The sequence below is a fragment of the Geotrypetes seraphini genome, chromosome 2, assembly GCF_902459505.1.
Source record: "Geotrypetes seraphini chromosome 2, aGeoSer1.1, whole genome shotgun sequence".
NCBI lineage: Eukaryota > Metazoa > Chordata > Amphibia > Gymnophiona > Dermophiidae > Geotrypetes > Geotrypetes seraphini.
In genome coordinates, this window is record NC_047085.1 from 360,930,800 (window position 1) to 360,954,689 (window position 23,890).

At 42.3% G+C, this 23,890-nt stretch overlaps 1 protein-coding gene across 3 annotated transcripts in view; it reads right to left on the reverse strand.

The window, feature by feature from the left end:
* DDC (dopa decarboxylase) overlaps positions 1-23,890 on the reverse strand; it is a 192,549-nt gene that overhangs the window by 63,498 nt on the left and 105,161 nt on the right. For all 3 annotated transcript variants that reach the window (XM_033930502.1, XM_033930503.1, XM_033930501.1), the window contains 2 exons: positions 15,904-15,970; positions 10,770-10,864 (listed from right to left, as the gene is read on the reverse strand). In XM_033930502.1, coding sequence (XP_033786393.1) covers positions 10,770-10,864; positions 15,904-15,970 — 162 coding nt within the window. The remainder of the gene's footprint in view (positions 1-10,769; positions 10,865-15,903; positions 15,971-23,890) is intronic.

The following is a 23,890-nucleotide window of genomic DNA, read 5'->3' on the forward strand; positions in this document are numbered from 1 at the left end:
ATACATTCCATATACTGAAAGATGAACTGTACAGTATACCATAATAAAACATTAATATTATATGTACCACTTTTCTGGATCTTTTACCCTTATATTCAGCACTGGCCAGTATTCAGACATCAACACTAATGGCCTCTTTTACAAAGGCGCGCTAGCGGCTGCGCTGCGTTAACAGCCCCAAAGCCCATAGAGATTTAAAGGGCTTCAGGGCCGTTGCCGCGTGGCAGCTGCTAGCGTGGCTTTATAAAAGAGGCCGTAAATATCCGGTATAAAATAACTGCAGCAACCAGCATGAAAATCAAACACTGACTGCCATGGTTCAGTATTACCCCCCATATCTTTATGGATGCAGACGTCTTTGTGTGCGTACAATAAGTAGGAAATAAAACGTACTTCTGCTAAAGTATCACTTAGATGAACTTTCACACGCAGGTTATTACTTCATTTTGATCTTACAACACTTGTTTAAACATGTTTATCCATTAGTTCCGTCATTAAGGGCTCCTTTTACGAAGCCATGGTAGCCTAATAGCGCACGCTAAACCGCTGGACACGCTAGCCGCTACCGCCTCCTCTTGAGCAGGCGGTAGCTTTTTGGCTAGCGCGGGGGTAGCGCGTGATTAAAAATTGCGCGTACTAAAGCCGCTAACGCGGCTTCATAAAAGAAGCCCTAAATTATATTCATACTGTTGACATTTATTTCTTTTTTTTATAGTCATGCTGAGGTTGAGGACAATGGCCCTGATTCTCTAAAAGTGCGTCCCGATTTTAGGCAGCTGTAGACGTCCTACAGCTGTCTAATCAGCCAATCGGGATGCACGTTTTTAAAAAAAAAATGCTCCCCAGGCAGGCCTGAAGGCGCCTCCGGGAGCCTAGGGAGACCCGCAAGATGCCTAAGCTCGTCTAAGGGCCTTAGGCGGGCCTTAGGCTGAACCTAGGCGGCCCTACACGTCTCCCTAGTAGATGAGAAGCTTAAAAATGTAGGCCAGCAAAATGCTGGTTTACATTGTAAGTAGACGCGGCCGCTATACTTATCGCGGCAAGGGATCTCTCTGCCGCGATAAGTATAGCGGGCCGTGGCCCCTGACCGATCACTGGCAGGAGGGTGCCCAAATCCTCCTGCCCGAAGACGCACCCCCCCCCCCGACACTACCGCCCGCCCCCCCCCCCGACACTACCGACCCCCCCCCGACATTACCGATCCCCCCCCGACAATATCGGTCGCTGGCAGGAGGGTGCCCAATCCCTCCTGCCCGAAGACGCACCCCCCCCCGGCGCTAACAACCCCCACTCCACCAAACCTGTTCTTACAGATGGGTCTTGCACGTCGAGCAAGCAGGCACGCCTCGTCGAAATGAGGCGGGCCCGCCCCTTCCCGGCCCATCCCGCCGAAGCCTAAGGCCTGATTGGCCCAGGCTCTAGAAGCCTGGACCAATCAGGCCTTAGGCATAGCGGGTCCGCCAATCAGACCTTAGACTTAGTAGGGATGGGCGGACCCGCTATTCCTAAGGCCTGATTGGTCCAGGCTTCTAGAGCCTGGGCCAATCAGGCCTTAGGCTTCGGCGGGATGGGCCGGGAAGGGGCGGGCCCACCTCATTTCAACGAGGTGTGCCTGCTTGCTCGACGTGCAAGACCCATCTGTAAGAACAGGTTTGGTGGAGTGGGAGTTGTTAGCGCCGGGGGGGGGTGCGTCTTCAGGCAGGAGGGATTGGGCACCCTCCTGCCAGCGACCGATATTGTCGGGGGGGGCGATCGGTAGTGTCGGGGGGGGGCGGTCGGTAGTGTCGGGGAGGGGGGTGCGTCTTCGGGCAGGAGGGATTGGGCAGCCTCCTGCCAGCGACCGATATTGTCGGGGGGGCCATCGGTAGTGTCAGGGGGGGTGGTCGGTAGTGTCGGGGAAGGGGGTGCGTCTTCGGGCAGGAGGGTTTGGGCACCCTCCTGCCAGTGATCGGTCAGGGGGCCACGGCCCGCTATACTTATAGCGGCAGAGAGATCCCTTGCTGCGATAAGTGTAGCGGGCCGTGTCTAATCTAACCCGATTCTCTAACCCGCGTCTGTAACATGGACGCCGGTTACAGAATCGGGGTTTAGTTTAGGCCGATTCTGAATAGGACGCCTCTCCCGGGCGTCCTATACAGAATCAGGGCCTAGGTGTCTTGCGGGCCTCGCCTTCAATATAGGCGGCCTGCCTGGGGAGCATTTTTTTAAAAAAAACGTGCATCCCGATTGGCTGATTAGACAGCTGTAGGACGCCTACAGCTGCCTAAAATCGGGACGCACTTTTAGAGAATCAGGGCCAATATGTTTATGCTGGAGTCGTACATATAACTTACTGTGTTGGGATGATGTCACATTCTAACACACTAAAATTCTTAGTCACGATTCTAGAAGTAAAGCGCTCAAATTCTATCTTGTGCAACTTCTGAGGGAGGAGAGGGCAGGGCAGGAGTATACCTAGGAATTAAGCATGTATGTTGTAGACTATTAGGAGTTATGCACCTAATTCCTACACCAGCTTTGACATGATGTAAGTGCCTGCGCCTACAATTCATACACAAAGCAACCAACTTATAGAAGTATTCTATAATGGTCATTCCACATAGAATGACCATTTTAAAAATTCATGTTTAGCATGCAATATTCTGGTGCCTGGATTTTTGTGCTGTTTTTTTGAACCTACCCTACGTGGCATAAATGCACATGAGTCGAGTTTCTTTCATTTGAAAAGAAGCTCTGGAATGAAGGCATAGGATGTAATCTAAGGAAATACTTTTTTACAGAAAGGGAGGTAGATGCGTGGGACAGTCTCCCAGAAGAAGTGATGGAGCCGGAGACTATGTCTGAATTCAAGAAAGCCTGGGATAGGCATGTGGGATCTCTTAGAGAGAGGAAGAGATAATGGTTACTGCGGATGGGCAGACTGGATGGGCCATTATGTTTCTATGTACATTTGCCTCAAAATAAAATCACCTCTTCTAAAGGACTTATTAGTTTTCATCTCCCCATACCCTGATGCACAAAACTGCTGCTAACCTTTCAGTCTTACTATTAGAAGCAAATGAGGTACTTGGGTAAATGAGGTGCAAATAATGAGACAGAATAACATTTTGACAGGTGATTAAATTTGCCTCTTAAAGCCCGATTCACCACCCTTCCTTCTTTAATAGATACAGAATTAAAAACACAGACACCACTGTGATGGAGCAACTTCACTTCTCCTTCAAGCCAGGTGTCCCACTCCTCTTGTCTTTTTCAACACCAGTTTCTACGTAACAGGCAGAAGCCCTTGCAGGCAAATACAAACTGGCCATGGAGGGGAGGAATCAAGACAGCTTGTCCTAGTGAGGTAGGAAAACCTATTGAAAGCTGTTCAATGCCTACTATATTAGCAGATGCGCTTGTCTTCCCTGTAGAAGCTGATTCATTTCCTTCAAGAACCAATAAAAATGATTAAAAATAAACAGACCGGAAATTAATACAGGCTATGCTGGCTCAGACAGGAAGCTGTTTCGCTCATCCACCTCCCACGCCGTCAATCACCATCTCTCAGATCTGTGCTTTTCAGACATTTGCCGTTGCTAACCAGGGTTATTTTCCTGACATTATATCTCTTATTGAGAAGTCTAAAGGAGCTTCAGGAAATTGCAGTGCCCTTATCTGGCTACTGAGCATAACGCTGCTTACCAAGGAAGAAACACTGCAAAGGCAACTAATTTAAAATCTATCATGCTGTTTTCTTCAGGAGCAATGATAACTACTACAACCCTGCACTTTAATTGGCTAAAAAAATTAACTAAAATCTCACCACCTAACATACATCATTCTTAATGTAGTGTGGTTGTGGTAGGGTTAACATAAGGCTCCAGAAAGAGGACAGATTGAGACATCCGGGTTTTAATTCCATGGAAGTAAAACCCGGATATCTCAATCTGTCTTCCTTTATCTGGAGCGATGTGGTAACCCTAGGTCAGGGGTAGGCAATTCCAGTCCTCGAGAGCTAGAGCCAGGTCAGGTTTTTAGGATATCCACAATAAATATGCATGAGATAGATTTGCATCTCAAGGAGGCAGTGCATGCAAATCCATTGTGGATATCCTGAAAACTTGACCTGGCTCCGGCTCTCGAGGACTGGAATTGCCTAGCCCTGCCCTAGGTTAAGGTGTTTATCCATTTTAAAGATAGAAAGAAAAGGAAAGGAAAACAAGGTGATGATTTTTTTTTAATTGAACTTAGTATATTTCTTGACAAGCTTTCAAAGGCAAATCCCTTTTCTTTAGGTCAGATATCAGCAAGACATGACAATTTCAAATATATGTAGTGAAACATGGAAAGCATTCCAGTGACAATCTCAAGGGAATGATACAAAAAACGGACCAAGGTACCCACACAGCAGTAGCATAGCCACAGGTGGACACAGGCCCACCCATCAGTGGCACTGTAGTGATGTGACTGGCGAATATCTCCAAGCGTTGCCAACTAAAGACTCCCAGCATCTCTCTCTCTCCCGGAGATTAGGGGGTCGATTAACTCCACTCCCTGACCCTCACCTGATACCTTTAAATCCTTTAGTTCTTTGTGGATAGTGAGCACCAACACATTCCACCTGCTTGCATTGGCCCGAGCCTTCCTTCTGATGCAATTTGCTGTTCATGGGATCAGGAAGTTGCACCAGAGGGAAGGCTCAGAGCTGGCAAGAGCAAGGAGGATGATTTGTTGCTTGCTGCTGGTGAAAACCTAAAGAATTTAAAGGTCGAGGTGTCAGGGGAACAGAATTAAGTGACCCCCTCAGCTCTCCAATCACTTGGGATAGTGGGGTTGTCATGCCCAATGGAGAGGCAGCGGGGGACAGTCTGCCCTGGGTGCAGCCCATAAGAGGGTGCTCTGACCGAAAGCAGCTAAAATGTAATGCTAAGAAATGCAAGGTCATGCATTTGGGCTGCAAAAACCTGAAGGAACAGTACAGTGTAGGGGTGAAGAACATGACAGAAGAGCGGGACTTGGATGTGATTGTATGTGATGATCTTTAGATAGCCAAACAGGTTGAAAAGGTGACAACGAAAGCTAAAAGGATATTAGGGTACATAGGGAGAGGTATAGCCAGTAGGAAAAAGGAGGTATTGATGCCCCTGTATAAGACTCTGGTATGTACTGGATCCTCCCTGAGCTCATGGAAAATTTCCCTGACTGGTTATATTTAGAGTAGCAATTGATGTCCCCATTAAGACTGTTTCACGTGTTGAGTATCAGATTACTCAGTTATGTAAAGGACAATAGTATTTTATTTGGCACCTGGAAAACTTTGAAATTTATTAACAAATTAACAGATATTCCAGTAGAGAAATCCACTTATCAATCCTTACGGTTAAACTCCAAGATTCAAATAGGCAAGCCTGGGATCTTCTGGAAGCAATGGATGCAGGCAGGTATATGTACACTAGATGATGTTACATCAGATGGGAAAGTGCTTTATTTTTCACGACTGCAACAAACATTTGGTATTGCTAAGTCTCAAAATTATAAATGGTTGCAGTGGAAGCAAGCCATTCAGAAGGTGTTCCCTGATTGGCAAAATTTAAAAAATCATTACAGTTTGCAGGTCCTTTCCTTCCAGACGAATTTTTTAGGACATCAGGCTGCCCAGTGGTATAAATTAATATCTGATTTCTTGAATAAAAAACCAAAGAATGGTCTTAGAGACATTTGGAGCATTGAGATAAAGCAGTATATTTCTGCATCTCGATGGCCACGAATTTGGACTTGGAGGATGAGATGTACAGCGTCAGCATCTATGAGACAAACATGTTTTTTTCTGTCACATAGATCTTTTTGGACCCCGGTTAGGTTACACAGGTTAGACAGTTCTAAATCTAATAGATGCTGGCACTGTCATCTAGACATTGGGACACTGGATCATCTGTTGTTCTATTGTCCTTCGATACTTAACTTTTGGAGGTCAATATGGGTTAAGATTAACAACATATTGGAATCATCAATTCCACTGATGTATGAGGCGGTCATTTGTGGAACATTATTACATGTTAAGCCCCTTATGGATCAATATAAATGCCGTCTTTTCTTTTTCATGACCGGGATAGCCATGCAGATGATTACCTGTAACTGGAAGAACTACGACCGTTTGAATTTTCCTTTCTGGTGGGCAAATCTGTGCTCCAATGCCGATAGTTTGGGGCACAGTAATTTATTTAAATTGGTTTGGAGCCCGTTGACATCTTTTATTACTTTACTATAGTAGGGATTTGATTATGAATTAGTATTGTTTATTTATTTTCGTACACATCTAGGGAAGGGTGGGAGGGGAGTGCTTGATTTCTGTCCTAATTTGACCTTTGAATATTTAAATGCTTGGGGGGTGTAAGATATTATTAATGTGAATAGAGTAAGGATATTGGGAAGATCTATGATTTGTGTTGTATGGAATTATCAGTGGGTGGGAGAAATGGTTGGTTATATATATTTGTAAGCTGAATGTGCTTTTATTGATCTATTATATATTATATATCTGTTTATTGCACTATTGAAGTTTTGAAAATCAATAAAGAATTTAAAAAAAAGACATCGGTCGGAGTGCTCATTTTAATATTAATGAGTTCATTTTAATACTAATGATCTCGTTATACTATATTTGCATAGCAGAGTCGGAGGCTACAACGAACGAACAGAAAAGCCCGTAGTAAGCCATTTTGTGCATCAGTTGGTAAATTACTTTGACGCTAAAGCAGCTCAAACTGGTTTAGTGACGATCATTAAACACACGGTGTGAGTTTTATGCATCTGGGCCATAGTGCTTACGAATGAGGAAAGTGTTTCCGATGTTATAGTCATCACCAGATGGTGTGGTTTAATATTAACACAGGTGTAGAGAAGGTTCATTCAAAAGCAAAGATTCTAGACTTCAAAGAAGCTAACTTTGTTCAGATGGGGGATTACGTCAAGGAATTGTTATCTGGATTGGGTTTGGATCTTTGGGAATGCAGATAAAAATATAGATAAATCAATAGTTTTCATAAACCAGAGTGCTAACATATTATAAACCCTGTATTCCAGTGTTGTGGCCTAAGCCAGACATACACAAAAGCTGTGAAGAAGAGATGCTATCAACCAGGATGTATTCTGTCAAGCAGAAATCTTTATTCATCTGGACTCAACATGGCCAGTGTTGTGGCACAAGACAAGAGTGCCTTTTTCAAGAGTCTACAAATATAATATTTAGCTAATGCGTTATAAACAATTAAAATTGAAAACAAACAGTATAAAGAAATATATAAATATTATAAGACAAGTATGTGAACAATAAAAATTAAATAATCAAATGACATTGCTAAACAATACAATACAATTAAAAGTATGAAAGGTGTAAAAAGAATGTTCAAATAAATGGCAGAATCTAAAAACACATTCAACTAGATGGCAAATTAAAAACCACATGGGTGTCCTTAAACATAAAACAGTGTACATAAAATCTAAAACAAGGTGTCTATTAAAAACAGCAAAACAACAAAAAGATTATGGAACAGAAGATCAAATGTACCAGTTTGTAGTTTAATAAGCATCCAAATAACTTAAAAACAATAATCATAAAACAATCCACAAAGTATATAGTCACAAATGATCCACAGGATAGAAACCAAATGATGTATACTTCTGTCTCCTTATTCACGGGGGATGCGGGCAGAACATAGCCGTGAATACCGAAAAACCGTGAATAACTTTTTGCATGTTATTCGTGGGTTTTCGGTAAAATAGACCTGAAAAAGATAATACAGTGTTCCCCCGGTCATTCGTAGTTGGCGGTCCGCGGTCCCGGTCATTCGTGGTATTTTCTGACCGTGAACCGCTGACCAGAAGAGGACAGCTGATCAAAGAAGCTCCTGATTGGTAAGGCCTGATTTTAGTGCAGGAAGAGACAGTCGGAGCATACAGCGAGTGATTTCCTTCACTTGCCGGCGCTCTGGCTGCTCTCTCCTGCCTCTTCCACTGCCCTCTCCAGTCTCCCCCATGAAAAACCGTATTCGCGGTTTTTCAAGATTCACGAGGGTTCCTGGAACGGAACCTACATGAATATCGAGGGGAGTACTGTAAACCATGAATAACCCGACCTGCGATTTGCTGGGAGCAGCGATTTCCAATGTGAAATGCTGGGTTCAGTGATGAAAATTAGGGGGCTGAGTCAGAAGCCAAAAAATCACAAATAAGCGAATCCGCAGATACAGAAACCGTGAATACAGAGGGAGAAGTGTATACAATAAAAATGACCCAACAGGGCCGTGTTTCAGCAAAATAAAAATGTCTTCCTCGGGGGTCTTATACGATCCTTGGCTGTCTTAAATATAAAATCATAAAAGTCACAGAAAATTCTAGTAATTAAGAGGCTACAAACAAGCAGCACAGCTCACTAATATGCTTACACCAGCATTTGGCTCAGGGACATTGTTGCTCCCTTCCAAGCTTGGAAAAACAGTTTGGGCCACTTTTGTAGGATATCTTTAGCTGATAGAGCTTTGGGGATTCTCATCAGCTAGAGTATATTTTATATTTACACTAGAGGCTCTGGCAGAGAACCATTTATAAAGTATGTTTTATTCCCAATCAATTTTTCTAAATTAATAAAGTACCTTTGCTTATTTGGAAATGTTACTTGGGAACAATACATATTTTGTAAATGGGTCTCTGCTAGATCCTCTAACGTACTTTAGTAGCATAATTAAATGAAATAACTACTTCTGAAGATTATGGGTATGGGTGGGAATGGAAGAGATTGCTTGTGGGGCTAGGCAGGGACAGAATGGATCTTAGCAGGGTTTGATTCCAGTGGAGACGAGTTTGATTTTTGTCTTTGTGCAACTCTTTAGTCAAACGAGAAGAGAAAGACAATGATATAAGGAACATTGACGTAGAGAGAGGTTAAGGGAAAGGAATATGATAAATGGGGCATAAAAGAGAGAGAGGAGGAGAGTCAGAAGGAGCCACTTTTGAAAGAATGGAAGAAGTTGAAAGGAAAGGAGGCAGAGGGCCAGGATGGATGGGATTGGACACAAGAGAGGAAAAGTTGATATAGGGTGGTAGAGGATTTAGATCAGTGGTCTCAAACTCAAACCCTTTGCAGGGCCACATTTTGGATTTGTGGGTACTTGGAGGGCCGCAGAAAAAATAGTTAATGTCTTATTAAAGAAATGATAATTTTGCATGAGGTTAAACTCTTCATAGTTTATAAATCTTTCCTTTTGGCCAAGTCTCCAATAATGATATTGTCATTTATAGCTAAAGAGACAGATGATCAAGAAACTGTTTTATTTTACTTTTGTGAGTATGATAAACATACCGAGGGCCTCATTAGTACCTGGCGGGCCGCATGTGGCCCCCAGGCCGCGTGTTTGAGACCACTGATTTAGATGAAGGATAGAAAGATGGAAGGTAAATTAATGTGGTGTGTGAGATGCAAAAGAATTGCATTTTTGAAGAGCTCATGGATGCAATCAAGGCATTAAGGAGAGAGATGGGAAGAAATGACAAGCAAGTGAAACACTGTCAGCCAGACTAGAGGGAAAAAAGAGAGCTACAAAAAGAGGTGCCATACGGTGAAAAGAAGAGTAGCATGGAAAGAAAATAGGAGAGTCAAGAGAAGCCAGAAGAAAGGTGACAATAAGATGTGAGAAATAAAAGCAAAAGTGAAAGCACATGTCTGTTTTCAATCTAAATATCTGATTAAATGATTATGAACATTTGAAATGATGCTTTTTTATGCTAGTGTCTGAATGTGTACTATAGTTTTTCTCTGGGCTGCCAAAGCCCAGGTGACAAGGAGAAAGGGTAATGATATTTTTAAGCAGAGCTTTGGAATTTCCTCCCTGGAACCCTGAGACTATGGATGGATCTTTTGCAATTTAAAAAAATGCTGAAAACACAATTATTTGTGGATGATTTTTTTATGACACACTATGGGAGAATAATAATCCAGTTGTAGTAAATATTGTAAACCACATAGTTAGTATGCGGTATATAAATTTTTAAATAAATAATAATAAAGAGAAATTTTGTGGCCTTACCCGACGTGTTATGATTAGGTGTGGGACATGAAGGGATTTTATGTTTGATTTTATGTTGATTACATTTTCAGCCTCTTTTACAAAGCGGCTGCTGCGCGGCAACAGCCCCAAAGCCCTTTAAATCTCTATGGGCTTCGGAGCCGTTAGCGCGGCTTTGTAAAAGAGGCCGTTTATTACCTAAAATAGGTATTCGGCTTGTAGTGTAATATCCTTTTTTTTAATTTTTTTTTTTAAACTAACAAGGTCTTTACATAGTAGATGTTTATGTTTTTTTAAAACTTGATATGCTGCCATTACGTAGAAAAAATATCACAGCAGTTTACTAACTAAAGCCAATACAAAATAATCCCAGCTTTCTGCACTGGAACCAAAACCCCAGATACTTTACTTGCAGCTTACACCAGTTATCAAAGGGATTGTACTGTATGCTCCTGTGGCTTCCCTTTAAGAGCTGTCCCTAGTACACAGGACCTTTACACAATTTGATTTTTACTGGAAATATTCTGAAAAAAGGTCCCTCCAAAACACTTCCTCTCAAGGTGTCCAAAAGTGAGTGGAACATTACAAGAGCGTACCTAGCCATAGACAGCTCTGTGCGACTCATCCATTGCCACTCTCTACCTCACCAGCTTTGCCACCACAAAGGAAATTTTTGGTGTAGTGCTTTTTAAAAAAAAAAAAGTTTGAAAAGCGAAAGTTGCCTACCTCCACTCCATTCAGAAGATGCCTGAATTCGGGGCAGATGAAGGCACTTCCTGCATAAGCTGCATCAATGTGTAACCAGAGATTCTCTTCATTACCTGAAAACAAAGCAGATGAAAAAGAGGCGAGAGCAATTCATGGATTCTACGCTGTCATTCTCCTGCAGGGATGAGAATGAGAATTACAGTCTCATGGAGATCTCATCTTTTGGTAAACGGGCACCTGACGAGGGGCCGCTGAAAAGTTCTCAGCCCAACCAAGAAGAGAATGATGTGGAGGTATGAAACCTACAAGTTATTCCATACTTTTCGTTTCAATGATATGATATGAAATGAAAAGTGTCAAGAAAAACATGGAATAACGTGTTTATGACTTCACATCATTCTTTTCTTGGTAGGACTGAAAACCTTTCAGCGGCCCCTCATAATAATGTTAGGGTATGTGTATGGGGGTGTGAGTGTAGGCTGTTTGTGTCTCTGTAAGTATAAATGTGGTGTACAGTGTAAAAATATCTTTGCTACTTCAACAAATGAGGAAAGGAATATTGGATGCCACTGCACGTTCTCATTTCACTCAAATTCAGAATCATCCAATGTTAATGCACGCAGTAGCAGACAATGCAATATTATCCATTAAAAATTTCTAGAAATCCATGCTTGCACAATGGTCAAGAAAAGGATAAATCTCTTGCAGGTAGCAGTGCCATATCAAAAGTCATCTGCGGCAGATCTGCCAAAGCTCCAGCCTTAATAACCAGGAGTCTCCCACTTTGAGAGTCTCTTTCCTGCTCGCCCACTCAAGAAGGGGAAACTCCTGTTTAGCTGGAAGACAGCTTAGCAACCACTGTTCCTTGACTTACTATTACTAATAATAAAGGGTCATAGGCCACTTTGACCAGCCCCTGTGGCCAATAGTTGGGCCAGCCCTTCTGGCGTTTGCTGAGTTTGATTGCCAAATCTGGACCTAGTAGCTACACAGCCATAGGCATCCCCATGAGGTAGTATGAGATGGCAAGTACCATCCCGAAATATAGCTTGCCAAGCCGTTACCACCCCAATTTCATCACAAAAAAATGGTTTGGCATCTTCCACTCACCTTTCCCCTGAGGTCTGGCATCTCTCCCTCTCCCTCCCCCATTCAGTCTGGTAACTCTATTCCCTTTTTCCTCCCCTCCTCCCCATCACCTCCTTCAGTCCTCTGACCTTTGAGTACTTTGTTAGCAGCGTCAGCCACTGAAGTAGAGGGTGGTCTAGGGAGAGTTTCAGTTTCGGACAAAAACGAGCATGCATTTTCAGTTGAAACTGAAATGTTTCTGAACCTATATTTTGGGCATGTACCAGTGCCAAAACCAAAACTGAAATTTGGTCTACCTCTAATAGTATGATTATATGAATTATTTTATTGTAATACACCTTGTTATTAATAAATGGGGGAGAAGTAAGCAAATGTAGAAAATTAAATTTCCTAGGCATAGTTTAATTTTGTTTGAAAAGTATGTTTTGCTGCTATCATCTTTCACTGTTGGATTCTTTTGAATATAGACTATGTAATCATTGATGCATCCCCGCAAGACAGTTACACAGAATCTATTGCAGCATTTAAAAAACAAGGATGTGGCAATAGCCAGGTCAGTATTTAGCTGTCAGTGGTCAAGTTTCAAGTTTATTAAAATTTGATGAAACACTAATCATAATTCTAAGGGCTCCTTTTACTAAGCTGCGGTAGCATTTTTAACGCACGCTTACCCCCGCGCTATGCGGAAAAACTAACGCCAGCTCAATGGAAGCGTTAGCGTGTAGCGCGCGTGGCAATGTAAAACCGCTAGCGCAGCTTAGTAAAAGGAGCCCTAAGCGTTTAACTATTAAAATTAAAAAGGAGCACTACTAGCATACTTGTTATAGACAAGGCATAACTTACATCAGCTAAAATAGACCTTGATATTCAGTGTTTGTCTATTGATTAGACTGTAAGCTCTACTGAGCAGGGACTGTCTCTTGAATGTTTTAATGTAGAGTGCTGAGTACATCTAACAGCGTTATAGAAATGATAAGTAGCAGTACTGGGCTTTATCCAGGCATTAGTATTAAATATCCAGGTCTTAGGTGGCACCTAAAAATTATACCCTGAATTCTATAAAAGGCACTTTGAATTGCACAGGTAAATTTGGGTGCACATCTAATTTGTACATGCAACTTAATTGAATAACAAGCGCCAATAATTGTCTTCTTAAGAAGCAATTAGTAGCATTAATTGGTTTTAATTGAAATTTAAGTGCAGTTTCTGCATCTAAAATTTACATGTGACACAAAAAAGGGGACCTAGAACTGGGAGGGTGATGGGTAGATGCGTGGCATTCTTCATAGTTTTGCACATAATTATAGAATAAAGGGATCCAAGATGGCGTCTGGTACCTGCTGACTGGAGAGACACTGTAAGAATTATAAATTGTTTGTGTCGATTTTTCTATCTGTTTTTCCATGATGCCGAAGAGGCGGGATAGGAGCTCTGCTGCAGCCTTGCAGCATTCTGAAAATCCCCCTCTCGCCACTATCGAGCAATTTTTGCAGCGTCTTCAGAGGGAGCCTGCAATCTCGGGGAGTCACCCGCTGGACCCTGCGGCGCGGAGTGACGCCAACCCGGAAGAACAAGGGCTAGAAACCACTCTGAGCCCCAACCGCTCATCACGCGAAGGGAGTGAGCCAGAAGCAGCTGTACTCCCCGACCGAGAGGCTGAATCATCTGGGAGCAAGCTAGGAGAGTCTCGATGAATTTCTTAAGTCCAGAGACATTACCAGCGGATAGAAGACCAGTGGGAGGAGAAAGCCAGGATCGGCAGACAGAAGGCAGTCAAGGTGAGCCAACTCCAATTTTACATGAACTTTCCTTTCAACCTGAAAATCCAGCTGAAGTGACTCTTGATTCAATATGGGACTTGGTTTCCAAACTGGAAGACTCATTAACTAAACAGATTAAAGAAGGTGAAAACAATTTAAGAACTCAGAAACAGATAATAGAAGAAAATAAATAAAAAATTTCCAATGTGAAAGTAAAAGTAGGAGAAATTGAAAAAGAAGTGACAATGATTAAGCAAGTTCAATCCACAATAATAAAAGACAATCAGATTATCAGAAGAAAATTGGAGACAATGGAAAATAGTTATCGAGCCAATAATCTGCGCTTGCTGAACTTTCCAAAAGTTCTGTCTATAAGTCCAAGGGAAATGATTAAAAGGTACTTCATGGAGATTTTAAATATCCCCGAGGACTCAATACCTCCCTTTACTCGGGTGTACTATTTGCCTTCTAAAATATTGGAACAGCAAGCAGAGGATCAGAAACAGGTCGAGAAGAAACCTCAATTAGACTTAACAGCAATTTTGGGAAGTATCTGATAAAGATTTGGCTAAACCAGCAACTCTTCTATTATCTGTGGCATTACTGCCAGAAAAAGAATGGATATTAAAAGTGTTTTTTAAAAATAAATGTAAGGCGTTCCTAGGCTTGAAAATCCAAGTTTTCCCAGATGTTAGCAAAGAAACTCAAAATCGTAGATGACAATTTCTTTTATTGAAACCAGGTGTTGTTCAGTTGGGCGGTATTTTCTTCTTGCGTTTTCCATGTAAATATATAGTAAGGTATCATGATAATAAATATGTGTTTTTTGAACCGGCCTAACTTACAACTTTCTTGACGCTGAAACGCCTGGAAAAGGAAGGAACAACGGACTAGCTTAATAGGATATAAGGTCCTTAATCCAGTCACTAGATACCTTTTTCTTGCACAGAATTTATCTTTTTGAATTTCCTTAATATTCACTCATAAATTCTTGGATCAAAAAGAGGACTTGAGATTGTTTGAATAAAGAATTATTGGGAAAAATTTTCTTTTCTTTTTTTAAATCTTGTATAATCATACAATCTTTCTATACAAAATGTTTGATTTTGTTAAAATTTAAAATGGATAAATAAATAAAGAAAAAAAAATTATAGAATAAAAGGAAAGGAATTGTGACATGTATGCTGCCTTTTTGTAGTTTTATATAGGTTTATATATATGTGCTTCATGCATCTTCCTTGTCTGTCCCAGTGGACTCACAATCTGTCTAATGTTCCTGGGACAGTGGAGGATTAAGTGACTTGCCCAGAGTCACATGGAGCTGAGGTTGTAGCTCTAACCACTACACCACACTCTCCATCTATGCCTAACTTTAGGCACCAGGATTTGTACCACATTTATGTTGGTGCAAATAGTCTTGTCTAATCTAACAGTGGATCCCGGGTGTAAGTGCTATTCAATAAACCAGTGTTTCTCAAGTCGGTCATGGAGTATCCCCTTGCCAATCATATTTTCAGGATGAGACTGGTTTGCATGCACTGCCTCCAAATCTTATCTATGCGTATTCATTGTGGATATCCTGAAAACCTGAATGAGAAGGAAGTATTCCAGGACCAACTTGAAAAACACTGCTATAAACCGCACCTAGCTTTAGATCATATACTCGAATAAAAAACAAGATTTTGGGGCCAAAAATTGCCACAAAAATGGGGGTCTCAATTTATATTCAGGTCAGTGCAGACCACCCCCTCCCCCCCCACTCCCAAACTTGTTTGCAGGCCTCTGCTGGGCCTGCCATGAGACCTGGTGGTCCAGCAGTAGCTGGGACAGAAGGGATCCCTCCCGCCTCCTGTACCAGCTGATTCTAATTATTATCCCTCCTGCCTCCCCCATGTACCTTTAGTTTCCATGGTGATCCAGCAGTGAATCAAGGCAGGATCAACCTTCCTTCACTCCTGCCCATGCAGAACCGCTAGTGGCTCTGCCCGTGCCCTTTAGTATCCCTGCTGAGCCAGTGGTAAATCACGGCAGGAGCAATTTCCTTCGCTCCTGCCCGTGCAGAGTCACTAGCTAATTGGCTTCCATGAGTTCTCGCAGGACTGGGCAGGAGCAAAGGCAGGTCGCTCCTGCCTGTGCAGAGCCACTAGATGATTGGCTGCATGGAGCAAATGTGCATTAATCACAAGAAGATAAGAAAAAAGATATGTCAAACTATTGTTTGACTCTGCTAAATCAGTTTTCCAAATGCCTTAGGGTGTTCAAGGATGACATGTGAGCTAGGATGAAAAGAAATGCACACTTACAGATAGGACCCAGTTCTAAGAGTCTGTCAAAGCCACATGATGGGGTGGTTCCAAGGGTCGCACAGAACTGCAGATCAAGGAATATGGAAAGAGGCACATATAAATAACATATTACACACATTACAAATCAAAAGAGGGGAAGAGACAAGTAAAATGCTAAATATTAAACAGTGTAGCAAGATCTCCAATGCAGTGGAAGGGTCGATAAAATATCTACAATATAAAATTAATTTAAAAAAACAGCTCCTGAAAGAGTTTCCAGTGGGTTTTAACTGGGAGTAACTTTTATTTTCTTATTTTAAAAAATGTATTTCTGATATATTTACATGAATAAAGCTTAATAGCAGCTGTGTTTTAATGAGCTATGATTACACATAGAATCTTTGGGCCCTTCAACAATATTTTTTCTTTATTCAATTTTCTATACTGTTCTCCCAGAGGAGCTCAGAATGGTTTACATTAATTTATTCAGGTACTCAAGCAATTTTCCCTGTCTGTCCTGGTGGGCTCACAATCTATCTAAAGTACCTGGGGCAATGGGGGGATTAAGTGATTTACCCAGGGTCATGAAAAGCAGCTTTGGTTTGAACCCACAACCCTCAGGGTGCTGAGGTTGTAGCTTAAACCAGTGTTCTTCAACCTTTTTACACCTATGGACTGGCGGAAATAAAATAATTATTTCGTGGACCGGCAAACTAATAAGACAGAAATTTTTTTAAACCCCATTGCCGCCCTGTCCTCGCGAGCTCGGTCCCGTTAACCATCTGATCCCATCCGCACAAGCCTCAAATAGTTATGATTTTATATTGAACATATTTTATTAAAGTATAAAAAGAAACAATATTCTGTACAATTGTCATTTTATAAATATAAATAATACAGGGCAAGGATCAACAAAACCCTCGTCTCCCCTCCCCTTCACATATATCCCCTCTACTATCAAGAAAACTGAATAAGCCAAATTATTACGGAATGCTACACAAATATCATGCTAACAGAATACCGCAGTCACACATGGCAGGAATGGTGTTAGGAGGAGTGCAACTAGGGCAACTGCCTCCTGGTCAGAGAGAGCCCTAAGCCAGCTGGAAGCTAAAGATGCACTGCCTGGGCTTTGCACTCCCCAGTTATGTCTAACATCAGCTCTAGCAGGATACATATTTTAAATCTGATATATTCTAATCACAAGATAGAAATAAAATTATTTTTTTCTACCTTTTGTCGTCTCTAGTTTCTGCTTTCATCGTCTTTTCACTCTCTTCCATCCAGCGTCTGCCCTCTGTCTTTTCAATCCAGCATCTTCCTCTTCCATCCACTGTCTGCCCTCTACCCCTCCCCCTCCCATATGGTATCTGCGTTCTTTCTATGCCCCTCTCTCCTACACCAGATCTAGCATCTTTGTCCCTCTTTCCTTATTTTTCATCTGACCCCCCTTCCCAGCATCAATCTCTCTCTACCTTGTCATTCCTCTGTCTCTCCCGTTTCCCTCATCTGATCTCTCCATTCCATCCTGACTCCTTCCCCTCCTCTAATCTCCCTGCCAGCTGTTTCCTTCCAATGTTTCTCCTCCCTTGTCCAGCAGTACCTTCTCCCTTTCTTCCTCCCCTTATCCAACAGTAACTCTCTTCCCTTCCCCTTCTCCCCTGTCAGCAGTAGCCCCTTCCCCTCCCTTGTCCAGGAGTACCCCTTCTCCCTTTCCTCCTCCCCTTATCCAACAGTAATCTCATCCCTTCCCTTTCCCTTCTCCCCTGCCAGCAGTAGCCCCTTCCCCTCCCTTGTCCAGGAGCACCTCTACTCCCTTCCCTCCTTCCCTCTCCAGCAAATGTTTCCTCTATGTAGGCTAGCGGCAGCTCTGTGTGCTTTTAACTTCGGCACACAGCTGCCTCTAAGCAGTATTTTAGCGCGGTTTCATGAGGCAGCCTCGGGGCCTGTGGTAGGCCGTCCCGCTTTGATGATGCAATGTGGGCCAGCCTACCAAAGGCCCCAAGGCTGCCTCATGAAACCGCACTAAAATACTGCCTAGGGGCAGCTGTGTGTCGAAGTTAAAATATGACCAATAGCGCGGCTATCCTCCATTCAACTCCCGATGACCACTAGGGCTGTAATCTTCAATAGAATGATCTCACCCCCTCCCACTTTCCCCACTGAATACATGCCCATTCTCCTCTATGCACGCCCCACTCCCCGACATCGCGCTTACCATTAACACTGGAAACCTGCTGCCGCCATCAATGCTGTAGTCTGATCCGGTGCAGAGCTTTGAGCATCTGCACATGCTCAAAGCCTGCTAGCTCCCACCCCGAGATTTTCAGAGATGGCAGGAGAAGGCAGGCCTTGAGCAAGCACAGATGCTGTACTTCTCGTGATTATGGCTATTCCATGCAATATACCTGTCTGTTTAATAACTTTATTATCTTATTATATTCTTCTAATATATTTCCTGTTACACTTTGTTATGTAATATAATTTGTTTACTGTATACTGCAAACTTTTTCAAAATTAATAAAATATCATGGGAAAAAACCACCGAAAGCATTTAAGGGGGAAGTTATCAAGGTGTGATAAAAAGAAATATTTTTTTAAAATCACACCTTGATATATCATGAGAGTCACCAATCTGTGGTATCTTCCTGTGGTGAAGGACTAATACTGCCTACGAGCCACCTTGCATGCAGCATTAATTCACTGTTGCATCAAAATATGAGGTAAGAACTGATGTGACCGTGTGCATGAAAAGGACATTTTTCAAGTGTGGTACTGGAGTTGCCCACAGACAGTCACATAGGGCTCCTTTTACTAAGCTGCGGTAGCGTTTTTAGCGCATGCAGAATATTAGCGCGCGCTAACCCTGCGTTACGCGGCCGGAACTAAAGCCAGCTCAATGGTGGCGTTAGCGTCTAGCACGCGCGGCACTGTAGCGCACGCTAAGAGCGCGCTAAAACCGCTAGCGCAGCTTAGTAAAAGAAACCCATAGATCCTGATTCTATAAAAGATGCCTAAAGTTAGGTGCCAAAATAGGGCCAGGTCAGAGGTAAGGGCCCCAGAATTGCCAAAGACTTAACAGAGGCATCTGAGCTTTCCTTACAGAATCACAATCAGTTTCCAGAAATCTGTGGTCAGACAGGCCATTCAGGCTGACTTTATATGAATTCTTGAAGTAAAGAAAGTGGGAAGAAAATGTTATGACCAAGGACTGTTAAAAAGAAAACTCAGTAGTGCAGGAAAAAACACCTAGAGCGACATCTCCCCACTTAAAGTAATAGTCCCTGCTCTTATCAGCAACACTGCTGCTCAATGATCCTAACCTAATTCCTAAGTCATAATACAAGAATCTAATTGCATTTGGTAAGGCAGGAGAGAAAGCTGGATCTCAGAAATTGATTTCACAGCTCACATCAGCCTGGAGCCTCTTTGCTTTCCAACCATATGTCTTAGGTTAACCATGATAGGCAGTCCTTTCTCTGGAAGAAGAGGAGTGATGCTTTGTGCACGCCTGCCTGTCTGAGTCACACAGAGCTCTGGAAATTTTCAAGCTGTGTGAAGCCACACAACATACCCCGGGGCTTTGATTTTTATGAGCCTGCTGAGCTACCTGCAGTACAGCCTTTCCGCTTCTTCAGTGAACCTCTCTGTTTCACCACATCCCTTAAAATACCCAGCACAAGAAAACTGCAGACTAGGACCCCCGCTTGATAGTGACATGCAATCCAGAACTAAGGGCTCCTTTTACTAAGGCGCGCTAGCGTTATTAGCGCATGCACAAAATTACCACGCACTAAACCGCGCGGTACGCTTCTAGAATAATGCCAGCTCAATGCTGGCATTAAAGTCTAGCGCGTGGCAATTTAGTGCGCGCTATTCCGCGTGTTAAGGCCCTAACGCACTTTAGTAAAAGGAGCCCTAAGAAAAATGATAAGAAATTTACAACCACTATGCCAGGAAGATGACTTACTAAAATAAATATTCCCAGCTTCACCGCCTGTGCTGGCCCTTCCATCAGCCACTTAATCTGAAACCAAAATTGATAAAAAGCAGGCTCCCCATACAAACCCATGAAGAAGAGAATGGCACACATCCTTGGGGTGTGACAAACTGCAAAAGATACCACGGTCATTCATGGGAAAAACGTTCAGCTTAGAGGGATCCTTCACAAGTTCATCTTCTAATGTGGTATACATCATTCAGTGCAAAAAGTGCAAAGAGGCATGTTACATCGGTGAAACAAGCAAAATGCTAAAGACCAGAATCAATCTCGTACATAGATATCATATTAAGAATTGCAATACAAACCAGGATGTCACCTCTCTTTGACAACACTTCGGAAAAACTGGCCACTGCACCAATGAATTTTTGGTAAGAATATTAAAAGGGAACTTTAAGACAATTCAAGACCATAAAACCTTTGAAATTAAAATGATGACGCCTACTAGACAGGGTTTAGCAAAGATCTGGGCTTCTTTTCCCACTTTAAAGACATTTAAAACTGCCCTGCCACTTTTCTGTCTCCTGCCCACCCAACCACCCCTCCCTCTTCTTATCCCTGAAATGCTTTCATGTTTTCCATATATATATTAATATTTGTCAACATTTGCTTATTTCTGATCTGAAGAAGAAGGGTTACCTTTGACAACTCATCATAAAATGCATTGAGTTAGTCTAATAAAATAACGTATTACCTTATTTATTTGTATGTATTACCACTGTGGTGAAAACCAAAAAACATTGTATACCATGTTTTACTATCGCAGTTGTGCTTTCTGTTGTTTTGCATAATAAAACAGATTTGAACATAAGTGCAGCAGGACTATAATAGGCTATAAAAACATTTCGTGCCACATGGACTCAGCAGTGGGATAATCTAGTTAACCCACATATGCTGCTGCCTGTTCCTTTACATCTAGTTCCATAGTGATCACTTAGCAAACATGGCTAGGAAATTTCTCACCTGGAAAGCAGACATGTCGCTCTCTGGCATTTCTGGAAAGCAGTTTTCAATGAAAAGGAGGTTTAAAATCTTTTTTTTTTTTTAGATACTAGTTGAAAATTGGAGGGACAATATTTAGTTGTTGGGCAGTAAGCATTTTACTCACTGCTGACGGTGTTATTCACAGATTTTTCAAAGCCAGGACTGATGCAGGCTTCAGTTTTGAATATCCAGTTATTTTTAAGCCACCTAAGACTTAGCTGCTTAAGTCGGTACTCAGCACTTAAGTGGCCATGGGATACTTCATAAAAATAGGATGGACTCCTCTGCGGTCCCATTTATGCACCTGGTCTCTGAAGGGCTGAATATCAGAATTTAAGTGGCCAAGTGTTGACTCTGCCCCCCTAGAATGCCCTAGAGTTAGGTGCTCACTACGATATTCAGCAGCACTTAGCTGGTTAAGTGCAGCTGAATATTAGCGACTAACTTCGACTAAGGAACGGATTCTCAAAATTCCACCATGCCTTTAACAATGGTCGCTAAACCAGTTCTAGGCAGTATAGTATGCCAGTGTGAGTTTTTACCTCCCGATTCTCAGAATGGCTTATCATGGTCTTTTCGGGGCTTCCTAGCAGCCTCCGACTCTGCCGTGCAAATGTAGTACAATGAAGTCATTAATATTAAAATGAGCACTCTGGGTAATTCTCTATCATTGCCGGGTGATTCTCCAAATGAAGCACTGGGTTTTAATGACCCAAAATTACTGACTGGCCTGGGGGTGCCGGTACTGTGAAAGTGCATCTCAGGTGCGCGTATCTGACTGTGACTCATGATATAAAAAATTTTTTAAACCACACTATTAACATAAATTACAATAATAGGTGAAAATTTCAAAAGCATGCATCTCTAGTACATGAATTAGAGGTGCATCCCAAGCACGTGTATTAAAGCTCATTGAAAGCTGACGATTGACAGATTAATCACTCCTTATACTCCTATTAGATCATTACGTTCATGTAATCAAAGTTTACTAGCTCTCCCATCATCGTGTCATATAATATTTGATATGACAAGGAAATCAATCTTCTCTGTGACTGCTACATCACTATGGAACACATTGTCCACGTACCTTCATGAAGAACCCTCTTCAAATAAATTCAAATCCAATTTAAAAACTTTGTTCAGAGATGCATTTGATCTTCACACTCTCATCATTTTATTAAATTATTTCCTCTCAGATTTTATTACCCCTCAATTTGTGTTTCCCATTTAATGTATTAATTTTCTATCGTTAAATGTCTTTCACCCTTCCTCCCTCTTTTAAGAACATAAGATTTGCTGCTGCTGGGTTAGACCAGTGGTCCATCGTGCCCAGCATTCCGCTCACTCAGCGGCCCTTAGGTCAAAGACCAGTGCCCTATTTGAGTCTAGCTTTACTCACATATGTTCTGTTCCAGTAGGACCTTATTCAACCTTGTCTTGAATCCCTGTAGGGTACTTTCCCCCTATAACAGCCTCTGGAAGAGCGTTCCAGGTTTCTACCACTCTCTGAGTGAAGAAGAACTTCCTTACATTTGTAAGGAATCTTTTCCCTTCTAACTTTAGCAAGTGCCCTCTTGTTCTCTTCACCTTGGAGAGGGTGAACAATCTCTCTATTTCTCTTTCTCTCTACTAAGTCAATTCCCTTCAATATCTTGAATGATTCGATCATGTCCCCTCTCAGTCCTCTCTTTTCAAGGGAGAAGAGGCCCAGTTTCTCTAGCCTCTTGTTGTACAGCAACTCCCCTAGTCCCTTAACCATTTTCGTCACTCTTCTCTGAATCCTTTCGAGTAGTACACTCTTCTCTGAATCCTTTTTCATGTACGGTGACCAGTGTTGGACACAGTATTCCAGGTGGGGGTGTACCATGGCCCAGTATAACGGCATGATAACCTTTTCAAATCTGTTTGTGATCCCCTTCTTAATCATTCCTAGCATTCTGTTTGCCCTTTTCGCCGCCACTGCACATTGCGCAGACAGTTTCAATGACTTGTCTACAAGTACTCCCAAGTCTCTTTCCTGGGGGCTCTCTCCGAGTATAACACCGGACATCCTGTATTCGTGCATATGATTTTTTTTATCGACATGCATTACCTTGCACTTATCCACGTTGAACCTCATTTGCCATTTCACGACCCATTCCTTGAGCATATTTATGTCTCTTTGTAATCCTTCTGTGTCCTTACTACTCTGAATAACTTTGTATCGTCCGTAAATTTAATCGCCTCACTCGTCGTGCCAATTTCTAGGTCGTTTATAAATATATTGAAGAGCACAGGCCCGAGCACCAAACCCTGCAGCACTCCACTCGTGATGCTTTTCCAGTCCGAGTATTGTCCATTCACCTCCACTCTCTGTTTCCTATCTGCCAACCAATTTTTAATCCACATGAGTATATCACCCTCGATTCCATGGCTCATAATTTTTCGAAGTAGACGTTCATGCGGAACCTTGTCAAACGCCTTCTGAAAATCTAGACAGACGATGTCGACCGGGTAACCCTTGTCTATCTGCCCATTTACTCTTTCGAAGAAGTGCAGTAAGTTTGTCAAGCAAGATCTTCCTTTGCTGAAGCCGTGCTTACTGGTCCTCATCAGTTTGTGTCCGTCAAGGTGATCGATGATGCGGTCCTTTATCAGCGCCTCTACCATATTTCCCAGTACCGAAGTCAGACTCATCGGTCTGTAGTTTCCCGGATCTCCCTTCAAACCTTTCTTGAAGATTGGCGTAAAATTTGCCACTTTCCAGTCTTTTGGAATCTTTCCCGATTTGATCGGCAGATTTGCTATTAGTTGGAGCAGTTCAGTTATAACCCCTTTCAAGTCCTTGATTACCCTCAGGTGGATGCCATTCAGTCCCGGGGATTTATCGTTTTTAAGCCTATCAATCTGTCTGCATACCTCCTCTAGACTGACCGTCGTCCCTGGTAGTTTCCCGTCTTCATTTCCTGTGTAAAGCCTGTCGGCTTTCTTGTATATTGGATATATCCTCTTCGGTAAATACAGATGCAAAAAACATGTTCA